Raw genomic sequence first — 15721 nt, forward strand, 5'->3', positions numbered from 1 at the left:
TGGCCCTTCCTTGTCTATGGGAGAATACTCATCCCTGTGAGGGCTGGCCCTTCCTTGTCTATGGGAGAATACTCATCCCTGTGAGGGCTGGCCCTTCCTTGTCTATGGGAGAATACTCATTACAACGTTAGCACTCTGCCCAGGGCCAGGGCGGCACTGCTGACACTGAAACTGAGAGCAAAGGCTCCTCCTTCTCCTCCCTTCCCTTTTCCCTCCCTCCTCTTCATCTCTACAGTTTTCTTTTGGGATTTCCCTAGGTATACTGACACCTGATCTGGGTGATGAAACTGAATAGGAACACAAGCTCTTCTCAGAAACACCGGATGACCCAGGCGTTGTTGCTGCATCAAGACTGGCACCCCCTCCTACCGGGAGAGCTGCCATCTGATGTCCTCAGCCCCCCTACCCCACACACAATTTCTTCAGACCCTTCCTTTCAGGAATGTCCATCCTCCTATTTCTTTTCCTTTGTCCTTGTTCCTAACCTTCCCTAAGGTTCTGGGTTTGGATTTGTTAGCTGTGTTCATGAATTTGGTATCATTTTCCTTTATTCCCAGTGCAATAATCACTTACATTTTGTTTCATTTAGGATTGAAGAGCATGTTGGAATCCATAGTTTCCAAAGAAGAAAAGAGAGAAATCTTGAAAATTCACAGAGTTGATGATTATTTTGACCTCGTATTGGGGAAAACATATGTAAATAAGGAGCTGTTGGAGGAGCAGCGAGGCAACAAGGCCAAACTTTTCAGCAAAATGCTGCTTTCCATTAGAAAAGACTGTGTACAAGAGAGGGCCTTTACAGGTGTGGAACGCCTGAGCAATCCTGATGTCAAGTCTCCGTGTACTAGCAAACCTGGAGCTGTCTCCAGAGGAAGGAAGGCCCACCCACAGCAGCACTCAGCCCTGTTCAAACAGCCGGGAGTCAGCACAACGCGCAGGTGCTATAAGTGTAACGTCTGTGGCAAAGGCTTTCTCCACAGTTCTTCCCGGAGCAAACACCAGCGGATCCATACCGGAGAGAAGCTCTACAAATGTAAGGAATGCCAGAAGGCTTTCAGCCAAAGCTCGTCCCTGACACTGCACCTGAGGGTCCATACTGGAGAAAGACCGTACGTGTGCAGCGAGTGTGGAAAGGCTTTCAGATTCACCACCTCGCTCATCGGGCATCAGAGAATGCATACTGGAGAGAGACCCTATCAATGTAAGGAATGTGGCAAAACCTTCAAAGTCAGCTCATCCCTTAATAATCACCAGCGGATCCACACCGGAGAAAAGCCTTATAAGTGTAACGAGTGCGGGAGAGCCTTTAGTCAATGCTCGTCTCTTATTCAGCACCATAGAATTCACACGGGGGAGAAACCATATGAATGTACCCAGTGTGGGAAAGCCTTTACATCAGTATCGCGGCTCAGCAGACACCGCCGTATTCACACTGGAGAGAAGCCCTTTCGTTGTAGTATGTGTGGCAAAGTGTTCAGTTACCACTCAGCCCTGATTATACATCAGAGAATTCACACTGGAGAGAAGCCATATGCATGCAAGGAATGTGGGAAGACCTTCAGCCAAAGCTCAGCACTTATCCAACATCAAAGAATCCACACCGGAGAAAAGCCGTACAAGTGTGATAAGTGTGGGAAGGCCTTCTCTTGGCTTTCACGCCTCAATGTGCATTACAGAATCCATACGGGCGAAAAGCCTTTTCAGTGTAAGGAATGTGGGAAAGCTTTCAGTTGCCACTCCGCTGTCAATACTCACCGCAAAGTCCATACTGGTGAGAAACCTTACAAGTGCACTGACTGTGGGAAAGCCTTCAACCAAAGCTCGGCTCTAATTCAGCACCAGAGAATTCATACTGGAGAGAAACCATTTAGCTGTAAAGTGTGCGGGAAAGCCTTCAGACAGAGTTCCTCACTTTTGACACATATGAGAACACACACCGGAGAGAAGCCTTATAAATGCAAAACATGCGGGAAAGCCTTCAGCCAGAGTTCATCTCTTGCCAACCATCAGAAGACTCATTCCTGAGACGAACCATCTAAGTAAGATGCACGTGGTAAATCTGCCAAAGGACACCCGTTCCATGCTGACTGTAGCAGGAGTCATCCTGGAGAGAGAGGGATAATAGTGGGGGGTGAGCATCAAGTTAGACTTCAGCAAACACCAGCCGTTTGTGATGCAGGATAGACTTGCGAGTGTTGGAAAAACTTGAATGTTTTCCACATGTTCTTAAGTTTTACTGACTAGGGTTGGCTCTAAGATTGAAGGATTAATATTTTCTTTCTAGTGATTCAGATTCAACAGCCACCAGCTTTCGTAACATCACGGGGGACCTACCGATGTAGGTCAAAGTGGATCCATGAATCACCAGACTTCAGATGAGCCTAGGATCTGTGTTGGATAAAGCCTTTCAGTGTTGATGCAAAATAGCTGGATTAGGAAGGATGAGAAAAATCTGCATAGGTAACTTGTAGCTACCTCATGGTCACTAAAGTTTGGTTTTGAATACTCTGGAAAAAAGTTCTTGTTTGTTGCTCAAGCTTATGGTTCCTTTTTCCTTTCTCTGAGTCACTGACCTGAGAAGGAAATCACTGAGCTACGCAGGTATATACTGTCCTTGCACTGTCTTCCCACCATTTACCCCCTCTGGTTCAGACCTAAAGGCACTTGAACTCACAGAATGCATGGTGTCTCCACTTGTTTTTCTCAGAAAGTAACTACCTTTGGTGTGTTAAATTGAGAAGTAAAGGCTCTTTAGACAAATGCTTTTAAAATTCAATTTACATATACACACAGAAAGGAGAAATTATGTCACCGTGTAGCCACAGAGAGCACAGCTCGTGGCCCTGGGCTGTGCCTGTTTCCTTGTGCTCCCTGTAGCGACTATGCACTGCTTATCTAAACTCCTGGCGTCAGCTTCGTAAGCCTGAGAGGATTCCGTATGAGCCTCCTTTCTCTTGTTTCCATTCAGAGTAAGTTCAAAACATAGAACACTACCCCTCCCTCCCTTCTGCCTCTTCTGCAATGTTCTCTATGTCTTGGCATAATATAGTTGTCTGGTTATTTTCTCCCGTTTATGGCTGAGCATTGGGTAGATATGCTGCAGCAACCATCCTTATTCTCGGTACCATGCTCAATTGTGTCACCACAGTAACTATCCAGCCCCGGGGAGGAGCCTTTCCCAGGTTAGGAGAGATTATAATCCCATGGTTAACTTTTGCAGAAGACTCTGGTTCTATTTCAGCACCTATTCTGGGTGATCCATAACTTCCTGTAACTTCAGCTCCATAGGATCCAAGGCTTCTGACTTCCATGGGCATCTCTGCTCACATGTGCATACACACAAATCACACTTAAAAACTAAAGGTTTCCCCCCTACAACCGGTGTTAACAACAGTGGCAATTTATGTCCATAATCACAAATGTTTTGGAGGCATGTAATACGTATTCAACAAAGTAATAGCAATAGCCTCCCCATACCAATGAGCTTATCTCCCCTGGCATACTCATGGGGTTAGCATACTCTGTCCATAGCTGAGCAAGACTGTTGGCGTCAGGTCTCCCCTAGAAGTCTGCATGGTGTTTTTCAGCACTATGAAAGTGAGTTAGTATGGGGGGGGGGTGGTCTTCCAGCCAGATCCAAGCCTGATTTCTCCATGTCCTGCAACTAAACTGTGTGATATCTTCAACAATAGGGACTTCCACGTAGTTCTGGGATGCAAACACCTGTAGAGACAATCAAGTTTGTAAGTTATGAGGTAATCGGGGCCAATAATACTTTGGCCAGTAATACTGAGAGAGGCAACACATTCCTGGAATTGGGTTTTTCACTTAACAGCCTATGGCTTCTGAGACTGCCTCACTTCAGCCACTGGGAAGAGGGGTATTTAAACATGCCACTGCTGTTACGTTTTTCTAGATGGTTTTCCAAATCAAAAAGATGTTTGAGAGAGTTATCATTATGTATGTCTTTAAAAAACAACAAAACCTAGAGGATAGCGATGGGCAGGCTCTTTGAAGGTCCATTCCTCTCTGTTCCATCCAAATGGCAATTGATCTTAGGATTCAGCAGCTAGCTGAATTTAAATAAATAAATAAAAGGCTAAGTGTGTGTATTCAATCAAATACTTTTACTTTTAAATTCTTCAGCTGCTGAAACCATCCTTGGCTGAATACCAAGGCCCTTGTCACAAACAAAACAAGCAAAACCCCTGAAACTTATGTGCATTTTCTGTATATTTTAACACGTTAAAATAATTCAAATTATGATTAGTGGTATAGGCTACACAGAGTCTCCTAGGACTTTTTGTCTGTTTTTAGACATAAGTTTATCTATCTAGCCCTGGCTGTCTTGTAACTCCATGAGTAGTTAGCGGACTAGCTTGGTGTGGGTGGGATCCTAACTCCCAAACACTAAATTCCGGTTTGGTCTTGTCATATCACTTTGCCAGCCAAGCGAACAAGTCTGAGGACTGACTGAGAGAGCCTATCTGGGTCTGCAGAGGTTGCCAGGTTTGTAGTGCACCTCCCGCCAAGCCCTACAGGACAGCAACCTTAATACTCGGGCCAAACCACAGCTACACTCAGCGAGTTCTTGGTCCCGGTGCATTCTGGGAAATGTAGTCAGAGAAGCCCCGAGGCATGCCGGGAATGGTAGTTCTCTGGGGTTTCTCCTGGTGGCGGGGCAGCTCGCGGCGTTTTGGGGGGCGCTCGTAGCCGAGGTGATCCTGACTACAAGGAGTGCGCGCCTGGGGCAGACATCCTCGAGACCGCTCGTACTGAGGGCGGCTGGGGCAAGCGCCGACGTCCGTGAGTGCGACGGAGTGGGCGGGCGGGGCGTAGCGGGCGGTGGGCTTCGCGGCGGGCCTGGCGCGGCCTGGCGTCTGTTTCGCGGCCTTTAGGTTGGAGACCCGCAGGCTGGCTCGGCCCGTCACGGAGAGCGGTGGGCCCCAGACTGCGGAGGCCGGGGACCGGTGCATCTTCTGTGGCATCTTAGCGATGCAGGTCATAAAAACAATAGCTGGTACCTAGCAGTCTAGGCTAATTTGATGAATAAGCGCATCTAATACAAAGTTATGGGCCCCATTGTGCCCGCGATGCAGATGAAGAAACCAAAGCATAGTGTGGCTGGAGCATTCGCTTAGACTTGTCTAGAGACTTGGACTGGAAGCAGAATTCTCTTATCTGTACGCCTTGCAATGTCTTGTCACTTTGGGCAGTCTGTGAACCCCTTGGCTATCCACCTCAGCCACGTCGGCAGTACAGCCCCACCTCTGCTGCACAGAGAACTGGTGCCAGGATATCCCGAACGGCCAGCACTCAAGTCCTTTAGGTAGACTGGCACTGAATTTGCAGAGAACTTGGACACCTCATCCTTTGTACTTTAAATCCGGCATATCCCACCTTTTGACATTGCTACAGTTTTTGTACTAGGCGCTAATAGGCCTGTAGGTGGGCGTGGAGGGACGAGTGTAAATTAGAAGTGTTGTTAAGGAATGGAGTTCTGACAGAATGGTTTGGTCAGCATTCTTACCATTTGGTTTGCGTTGTTTATAGGGGATAGCTTTCTTGGGATCTCATGACCATTATGGGTGTGTTTTAAAAATTAAATCATGTTTATGTGTCTGTGTTTGTGTGTGTGTGTCCGTGAGCACAGAACCTGAGGAGGCCAGAAGAGGATGTTGGATCCCCTGAAACTGGAGTTTATGGGTGCTGATAATCAAACTCAGGTTCTCTACAAGAGCAGGAAGTGCTCTTAATCACTGGGCCACCTCTCCAGGTCTCCATTGTGGGTGGTTTTAACTTCCTTATTCCGGGCCTTTCCTTGGTACCAGAATTCCTTACCACATTTTTTTCCCCCTTACCAGGCATACTTTGTCAGCACTCAGCTCTCCTTTGGCAGGAAAACTAAGAAAGGAAATGGCTGTGGATTTGCTGGCTGCTCGAGGGACAGTAAGTGAAGCTTGTCTTTGCATAAGTTGCTTTCTGACTCAAGAATGTGATTGTGTTTCCCTTCTTAGCCCTGTTACTTTTCTCACTTGCAAAATTAGCTTTCAACAGAGATATGCAAAGTCCAGTTGCATATCTGACCCTCAAGGAAAAGGTACAAAAGCCTTCCATCTTACACTTATCAGAGGAGTAGACCTGGGGACAAAGAATTCTGCCAGGTCCAGAATAGGTACTGTCCTGTAACCACCATCTTACAAACCCTCCCAGATGCTTTTCTAAAAGAAAACAAAAAGGTGGGGTAACGGGATCCTCTAGGTGGAATATCTATTCCATTTTCTTAGCCAAAGGGGAGGTATTGGGGGGGGGTGTCATTCATTATAATTTAAAATACCTTCTGTTGCCGGGGAATTTGGTCCCCTCTCTTGGGTTCTTAATTTCATTAATAACAGAATTTAGAAGTGTACTCAGAAGGAAGCTTGAAGAAAATGTTATTAGAGTTTGAGAAAAATAACAGGGCAGACAGGTTGTAAACCTTGGCAGCTGCCAGGAGGAGGGAAATGGAAAAGCCATGTCTTAGAGTTAGGATCTAAGAGGCAGGTTCAGCAGTGGAGGTCACGATACTGCATAGTAGGCAGAAAGTTGTGTGGTAGGAGAAGCAGCTTCAGGGAAGTCATGAGATGCCCCAGAGCGCCAAGGAAAGCATGCTTGGGATTTTGTTCAGTAGTTGAAAAAAAGAAAAGGGTACAAAGGAATAGTTACATTTTTCTGGGTAACTGAAAATTCGGCAATCTCCAAAGGTTACATGATGGAAGCCTACAAGACACTACCCAAAGACTTCTGGGAAGGGTGAATATATTATTTCATTAAGGGACAATTAGTCCTCTTCCTCCTTAGCATATCTTCAGGTGAATCAGATTTTGGTGGTGGAGGAAGCAGGTAGAGGCAAATTCCTCGCCAGGTAATTGACAGGCCCAACTTGATTAACTCTTTAAAATTTTTGAAAAATTATTATTTTTACTTTATGTGTATAAATGGTTTGCCTGCATGTTTGTGTGCACCGTGTGTGCCAGGTGCCCATGGAGGCTGGAAGAAGTTGTCAGATGCCCTGGAACTGGAGTTACAGGTGGTTGTAAGACACCGTGTGAGTGCTGGGAATTGAATCTGGATCCTGTGGAAGAGCAGCCAGTGCCCTTAGCCACTGAGCCGTTTCTGCAGCCACTGGATTAGCTTTTAAAGGAAGGACACAGAATACGTAAAGTTCTGGCGAGTTTAGAGTGTCAGGACTCCATCCAGGGCTAAAGGTAGAATTTCTGTCCTTTTTATCCAAAGGAAAGAACTGTCTCTTAATGAGACTTAGTAAAGCCAGAGTACTTCCCTTTCTTCGTTGGATAATTTAAATGCTGAGGAATAGCAGAGCTGATGTTTACTTTGTAGTGTTATCAGAAATAGGAGGTTGGTCCAAAGCCAATTGAGCAGGATGGTTCGTCCTCAGTAGTCTCTGAAGCTCTGAATCCTGTAAATCTGCTTGGCTCAGCTTGTTTCTCCCCTGTAAATTCAGTGCCATGGTAGTGACAAACACCAGCAGAATACAGTGCCCAGCAGTCCTCACTCTGGCCTGGGCTATCCTCTGTCCAAAGGTGGGGATACTTCTCTGTGTGTCTATATGGACAGACAGTTTTCATTTTAGGTAAGAGAAGTTATGGAAGAGTTTGTACTTGTATTGTAGCTGTTTCCTTCTTGCACCAGCACGAGGCACAGAGTAAAACTTGGTGACCTTCAGAAGACCTTGACCTGTGATGCAGCAATGAACTAAGGAGAAGAGTACAACAGAAAACTAGGCCTGTGCTAATGAGGATGTCATGGTTGGAGCAAGAGGGTCCACGGCCCTAATCTGAGATTCTGATCCCCACTTGTTCCTGCCCTAGGTGTGTGTGTTAGGGACTGGGTAGCTGGTGGTGTGAAGGTCTCTCAGAGCTGGGAGAGTGACTCTGGTTGGAGACGTTTCTGGAGTTGCTCATGCTGTGGTGGGACATAGTACCATAAGAAACCCCAGTCAATGCACGGGTTTGCCAAGCTGGAAGTACACAGAATTGGTGCCTGTCTGTTGGTGCCCTCTCTACCTGGGATGAATGGATGTTTCTGGAAAAGATGCTCAGCAGCCACTCAGAGCCGGTTTCCATGGAGTGAGGTGCTGCTGCTGCGTGACTTTCCTAGGGTCAGTCCATGGCCATCGTTATAAGAAGTGTAACTGAGCAGAGAGGGATAGCACTGGAGCAGTAGTGAGAGCTCCGTCTGACACACAAGATGGAGGCAGAGGGAGAGCCTAGGCCTTTCACGGGGCTTTTGAAACCTCAAAGCCCACTCTCCTAATTCTTCCTAAACAGTCTACCAACTGGGAACTTGTAGACAGATTTTTCTTTGGGCTGCCAGCTCACAAAACATCACAGAGACTTGTTAATTATTAAAGCTCAGCCTATAGCTTAGGCTTGTCCCACTAGCTGAAGCATGATTAATAAAAACTCAGAGACAGAAATTGGGGTTCAACTTGAAGGTCAGAAAAGCAAAACAGTCAACCACTGACTCTTAACCTCTGCCTCAGTCCGAAATGGCAATCCTGCCTCCAGGAATCTCAGAATGAGACTGTGTCTGAGAGCTGTCTCCTCCCGTCTCCAGCCATGTAGGACTGGGATTAAAGGCTTGCACTGCCTGGTTTCTATGGCGATCTAGTGTGGCTACTGAGATTAAAGGTGTGTGTCACCACTGCTTGGTCTGTAAAGCTGACCAGTGGGGCTGTTTTACTTTCTGATCCTCAGCTTTATTTATTAAAATATAAATGAAATATCACTACAGTTGGCTCTTATGTAGGTGGCGTTTTCCTGTCCCAACCACTTGCTCCCAAATCACGACACAGAAACTAATTATTAATTATGGAAGCTTGGCCGATAGCTTAGGTTTGTTTTTAGCCAGCTCTTATAATTTAAATTAACCCATTCCTGTTCATCTATGTGCTGCCCCGAAGCTCGACTATCTCATCTACGTGCTATCCATCCCGCTTTCCTGCTTCCTCTGTGCCTCTTCCCAGCATCCTCTGTGCCTGGAGATCCTGCCTAGCTATTGGCCTTTCAGCTTTTTATTAAACCAATCAGAGTGATGCTTCTTCACAGTGTACAAAAGATTATTCCACAGCAACACACGTGTACACATACATATACACATAGAAAATAAAGACATAAAACCCACCCACCAGGAATGTGGTTATATAATTCACAGAATCTAGGGAGTGAAATGTATTTTGCAGTTGTAAAGGAGAATTTTGAGAGAAGGAAGTTTTCATAAGAGTCACCCATCACTGCAATAGTGTGTGAACCATACATGTAGTCCAAGTGTCTAAATATTAAATACAGGAGCAAGTAATCTAATGTTTTATTTAATACACTTTATACAAACATTATTTTGCATGTAACCAATATAAAATTATCAAGGTACTGAGTGTTTGTGCGTACATGCATGTGTCTTTATGCTTACATTTGTATATAGTGTGTGTCTTTACACACACACACACACACACTAAGTAAACTAATCTGTTAAATGTTTAAATACACAGCACATATCACTTAGAAGCCACAGTTTGTGGTAATGGCCACTCATGACTGCTGTCCATCATATTGAACTGAACAGTCATAGGCAAATTACAAAAAACAAGAATTTGAAAGCAGACCAAAGAATTGTTACACAGAGAGAAATGGTGACCATTGACGTTTCATCAGAAACCAGAGTCCAGAAAAAGTCAAATGGCTTTCATACGTAGACAGAAACTGTCACTCAGTCTATATCCACTGAAGACTGTCTTCAAGAATGAAGGCAAAATGAAGACATTCCCAGACTCAAGGAAATTTAGTTTGCTTGTTGCCAGCAGAACAAGAAAGACTGTAGAAAGTTCTGGTAGCTAAGAGGAAGTTGTGCTATCTGAGAATTCAGGTTAGAGCATTAGAAAGGTAACTGGGTAAGTAAGAGTTCCTCTGAGGGCTCCCCAACCCAAGTCGCTTCACACAGATCCAGGGATACTGGTGTAAGGTCTGTGTGTACTGGTAAGGAGGATTGCAGCGGAATCTTGGCATCCTCACTCAGTCTTGCTGTGCTGCCTCCTTTTCCTCTAAGTGGAAGCTGTACAAGAGTATGATGGGTGCAGTCCTGTAACTAGGAAAACCCCATAGCCATAACAGAAAGAAGAGATGGCGATGTTCGCTATACTTGTAAGTTTCTGTTACTCTTTGAAGAATATGTTTGCTGTAGAGAAGAAATAAGAATGCTGTGATTCTAGAGAAACCACCAATAATGCAAAGAAGTATATATTAGCTTCTTTTCTTGTCGCTAGAACAGAGTATCTGACAGAAGCAACTTAAAAGAGGAAGAATTTATTGACTCATGGTTTTAGGGACTATAGTTCATCATGTCAGGAAAAGGAATAGCAAGAGTAGATTGGTCTCCGACAGTGGTAGTGTTGAGTAGAGCTTGTTCACATCTGGATAGATCTGAAAGGAGAAACCCTAACTGGAATGAGATTTCTCCAGGGCCCACCCTAGTGATCCACTCTTCTGCTGGCGAGGCCACAACTTCAAAATTCTACAGTCTCGCAAAACAGTGCCCTAGGCTGGGGACCAGGAGAGTGTTCAGACACATGAGCATGTAGAGGACATCTCACACCCAGACCATAGCAAGGTACAATAGAAAAGCTGGCTTAGAAGTTCAGTTAGGTTCTGGATGTTTTTGTGGTTACTGGGGACTGAACCTAGGCCCCATGTATGCCCGGCAAGTAAGTATTCTGCCACTGAGCTAAATTATACCCTGAAATAATTCAGGGGTTAGGTGTGTAGTTCAATGGTAGTGCTAATCCCAAAGATGTGAGGAGAAAGACTACTGACCCAAATCATCATGACCAATTAATTAAAACAAGCAATTAATTAAAGCAAGGTGTTTTCCTCATGTACAAGGGATGCCTCTCACTAAGGCAGAGTTTGAGAGGCCTGCATTGGATATAGAGAAGAATAGGCTTTTATAACTCAGGGTAGGGGGTTTCCAAATAGGTGTTTGGTGGTCAAAATAGGCGGGGTTACAGGAGCCAGAACATAAATATAACAAGTTAGTCCCTCATGAACCAAAGACTTGGTTGCAAGGTGGGCAGCATAACAAGGTAGTCATGACAACAGATAGTCATAGCAAGGTGGTCATATAACCTTTCAAAACAAAGACATGATTGCCATTCCTAGAATAGGCAGTACAGACCCATTGATAGTTAAGGTTACAGGTGGGGCATAGCCAAGTCCTTGAGAAACAGAGATTAAATCATAAATAGGAATGAACCTAGTTTGCCTAAGTTATAGGCAGACTTCAGTAGAGTGCATATTTAAAATGAGTGAAGCCCTGAGTTTCATCTTCAGCACTGAAAACAAATTTGAAAGAAAGGAAGAAACAAACACACAGAAAAAATTGTGAGGATGTTAAGAAATTAATGAAGGACTGCTTTTCTGCCCCTCTCCATAAACATCAGAAAATAATTAGGGAAGTGTTTGTATGTGTACCCTGCATAGGTGTATATATGTATAGAACTTTACAAAAGATTGTTTTGTAGCAGTAGTATATTAAGATCAAATCTTGTGTCAGGTGTCCAAATTTACCTCATTCTTCTAATGACTATGTATTTCATGTAACATGTATTATCATTTGCCTTTTCATTGACTTATTAATAAACATGTAGGTTTCCCTTATCCTCTATGTTTTTTGTTTGTTTGTTTTTTGCTGTGTAACATGTTACCACTGATTCATTGCTTAGAACAGCACAAGTTGATCGCCTCACAGTTCTGAAAGACAGAAGTCTTACTCTAGTTTATTGTCAAGCTGTCGGTCTCCTGGGCTGGTTGTGGGCGGATACTGAGAGGGAAAATCTGTTTCCTTGGCCTTTTCACTGCCTAGAAGTTAGTTCCATCACCTCAGTCTTGGCTTGTATTATCAGATAGGCTTCTCTTACATCTGAGTCTTTCTTTCTTTCTTTTTAAAATATTTGTTTATTTATTTATTATGTATACAATATTCTGTCTGTGTGTATGCCTGCAGGCCAGAAGAGGGCCCCAGACCCCATTACAAATGGTTGTGAGCCACCATGTGGTTGCTGGGAATTGAACTCAGGACCTTTGGAAGAGCAGGCAATGCTCTTAACCTCTAAGCCATCTCTCCAGCCCCGAGTCTTTCTTATATGACATTGTCATTAAAGCTCTACCTGCATAATAATCTAGGTTGTCTGCCTATCTCACAGCCATGAAGTAGACAATTCCAGAGTCCATTTTGTCATGCACATCACATTCACAGGTTCAGGAACCTGCCTGCCAGGGACCATTCTGGAGGAATGTCCCTCAATAGTGGTGAGAGTATTTCTGTGATGGAATCAGTCCCAGTAGTAAAAGTGCAAGGTTAAAATAAAATGGTATACTTTTCCCGTTTTGATGGATTCTCAGTAAAATACCCATAACATTGGTCTAAAGCTTCATCTCTGTAATACAAGAATCTCTTTCCTTCACTTGTGCTTTCTTGTATTTGGGGATTACGTTTCTTTTGAAAGAAATTACTTTTCTATTTTTTAAAAAGATTTATTTATTTATTTATTTATTTATTTATTGTGTATACAGTATTCTGCCTACATGCATGCCTGCAGGCCAGAAGAAGACACCAGATCTCATTACCAATGGTTGTAAGCCACCACATGGTTGCTGGGAACTGAACTCAGGACCGTTAGATGAGCAGGCGGTGCTCTTAATCACTAACCCATCTCCCCAGCCCGCTTTTCTGTTTTTTTGAGACAGGGTTTCTCTGTGTAGTCCTGGCTGTCCTAGAACTCACTCTGCAGACCAGGCTTTGAACTCACAGAGATCCACCTGCCTCTGCCTCCTGGGTGCTGAGATTAAAGGTGTGCGCCACCACCGCCAGGCTGAAATTACTTTCTTAATGGCAGTCTGACATCTATACAGTTTTACAAACCCTATGGTTCTTTTGACTTTCACATTGAATAGAAACCTGATAGTAGCTTAGAGGACTGCTTACCTGAACTCGAACCCTAGTTCCACCTTTTTTTTCTAATATTCTCTCGGGAAGGTTACTTAACCCGTTTATTTATTTATTGAGTATGTATGTCTGAGATACAGCACAAGTTTTGGGGTAAGAAGACAACTTGTAGACGTTGGTTCTCTTCTACCATGTGGGTACTCAGCATCAAACTCTGGTTGTCAAGACTGGGAGGCAAGTGCCTTTACCCACTGAGTCAACTTCCTGACCTAGGTTATTTAACCTTTCTAGACATGTTTTTCCATTTGCAAAATGCTGTAACTATAGCCTTGTCCTTAAAGGGTTTTCATAAGATTTAAAGGTGATAATGTTTGCAAAGTTCCTACCGTAATCCCTAACATACTCACTAAACTATGTTTTAGAAGAAGGGGTTTCTTAGTGTTTGGTTGGTATTTTCCTCAGCTTTCCTGCACTGCTCTACATGTATTCTGATTTATATTGTTCTTTCTGTTGCTTAGATTCTGAGTGAAAGAAGGTTGTGCTTGCTTAGAAACACCGTAAAGTTTTAGGTTGGGATTTTAATTCCCTACTGTCAGGGACTCTGCCCCCTCTAATTCCTAACCTCCACAGCTGGTATCATATATCTTTGATTCTACTGGGTTCTTAATAAATACTTGCTTAGTAAAATAGTTAATAACTATTACCGAGAAATTACATAACTAGATGATTCAGAATACTAGTATCCTGAGATAGTGTCAGAATTTCTTGGTATGCACCCAGTGTTACCTTCATCCAGATGATGAAGTGATGGTCTATGACAGTGCTTCTCCACCTTCCTGATTAATGCAGCCTTTAATACAGTTCCTCATGTTGTGGTGACCCCTAATCATAAAATTATTTTTGTTGTTACTTCATAACTGTAATTTTGTACCGTTATGAATTGTAATGTAACTATCTGTTATGCAGGGTATCTGATGTGAAAGCAATTCAGCCCCCACCCCCAGGTTGTGACCCACAGGTTGAAAACTGTTGCTCTAGGGTAAGCAGGAATGGGTTTGCTGTTCCAGGAGCCTGTGACATTCAGGGATGTGGCCGTGTTCTTCAGCCAGGATGAGTGGTTGCATCTGGACTCTACACAGAGAACCTTGTACCGGGAGGTGATGCTGGAGAACTACAGCAACCTGGCCTCCCTGGGTAAGTGGTTTGCTTCTAAATAATGTATTAGAACATCTTGAAGCTATAACACGATCGGTACTGTCCCGCCCAATACCCCACTGCCGGCAAGCCCCAAAGAAAATCACAAGAGATCTCCATAAGTTATAAAATTGATTGGCCCATTAGTTTAGGCTACATATTAGCTCTTGTAGCCTATATTAACCCATTGTTCTTATCTATGTTAGCCACATGGTTCGGTACCTTTCTCAGTAGGGCAGCTCACATCTTGTTTCTTTGGAGTCTGAGCAGGAGTGGGAGGAATGGGCTTTCTCCTTTTCAATGTTCTGTTCTCATCGCCCCACCTTTACTTTCTGTCTGGTTGACCCACCTATACTTCTTGTCTGGCCAATTAGTGTTTATTTAAAACATGATTGACAAAATACAGACAATTCTCCCATACCATGAAGCTGCTTCTTTGGGTTCAGAACCCACTGTTTTCTACCCCATTGTGCTGCAGGGGAAGTCACATCTCTGAAGAGTGAAAGTCTGTTTTTCTCTCATACTGTTTATGCTTTTTTTCTCCCTTTGCCCTTCCTTGCATCTTGCTCCCAGTTTTCTGACACAGGCCAGTGACGGCATCCCAGTTTATGTAGTCTGATAGTCCTAAATTCATCTAAGACATTTAGATGTTATTGAAAACTGTACAGGCATACCCTGTCTCAGAGAAGTTCATTTCCAGAACTATGTAGTAATTTTGAATTGGCCCTTACTTGTTTCCCCATGCCCTAATCTTCATTGCCCTTGGGAAGTGATTACACTGTGTGTCCCACCTTCCAAGACTGACCTTCCCTGTTGTTGAGTGGTATCTGAAGAGGCTTTGAGATTGCTCTTCAGGCCATTCATCCCAACTCTGTTCCCTTTCTCATGAGCAGGGATTCAGCTTTCAATACCTTGGGTGATTGGCAAACTGCAGAAAGGACAAGATCCCTGCATGGCCAAAAAAGATCGCAAAGACACCTGCCGAGGTGAGTGAGCCACTGGGAAATGGAGACGCAGGGATCTGCATGAGTATGTCATGGAAGGGCGGTGCAACAGTGACATTTTGTAAGTAATGAGCCCTGTTGTGGTGTTTAGGGCCTATTGTTTTTAAACAGATGGCTCGTTGACATGCAGCCATCTCAATGCAATGGTGTAACCTTAATCCATTTTCAGTATGGATTGAGTAAAGAACGATAGAGTCAGAGCTGAACTTGGGGTTGGGCATACTCAGACCTTCAGGACAAACTGACTTCACAAAATTTACAGATTTTCATTATTCGCATAAGATTCCTATAAAGAGATTATAGTCTTCTGGTTCCAATTATAGAAGAAATGAAAATAGCATTTCTCCATTTGCCTAGCAGAAAGATAGAAAGTGATGAGAGGCCGGGCAGTGGTGCACACGCCTTTAATCTCAGCACTTGGGAGGCAGAGGCAGGAAGATCTCTGTGAGTTCGAGGCCAGCCTGGTCTACAAAGGGAGTTCCAGGACAGGCTCCAAAGCTACAGAGAAACCCTGTCTCGAAAAA

The 15721-nt window shown here is 44.1% G+C and overlaps 1 protein-coding gene across 1 annotated transcript in view; it reads left to right on the forward strand.

The window, feature by feature from the left end:
* The window catches only part of Znf454 (zinc finger protein 454), a 64810-nt gene that overhangs the window by 43267 nt on the left and 5822 nt on the right, over positions 1–15721 (forward strand). Inside the window, 1 exon segment of the mRNA XM_005350314.3 lies at positions 939–2039. Within this exon segment, the coding sequence (XP_005350371.2) occupies positions 939–2039 (1101 nt within the window).

This window comes from Microtus ochrogaster, chromosome 7 (assembly GCF_000317375.1).
Source record: "Microtus ochrogaster isolate Prairie Vole_2 chromosome 7, MicOch1.0, whole genome shotgun sequence".
In the NCBI taxonomy this organism is placed as follows: domain Eukaryota; kingdom Metazoa; phylum Chordata; class Mammalia; order Rodentia; family Cricetidae; genus Microtus; species Microtus ochrogaster.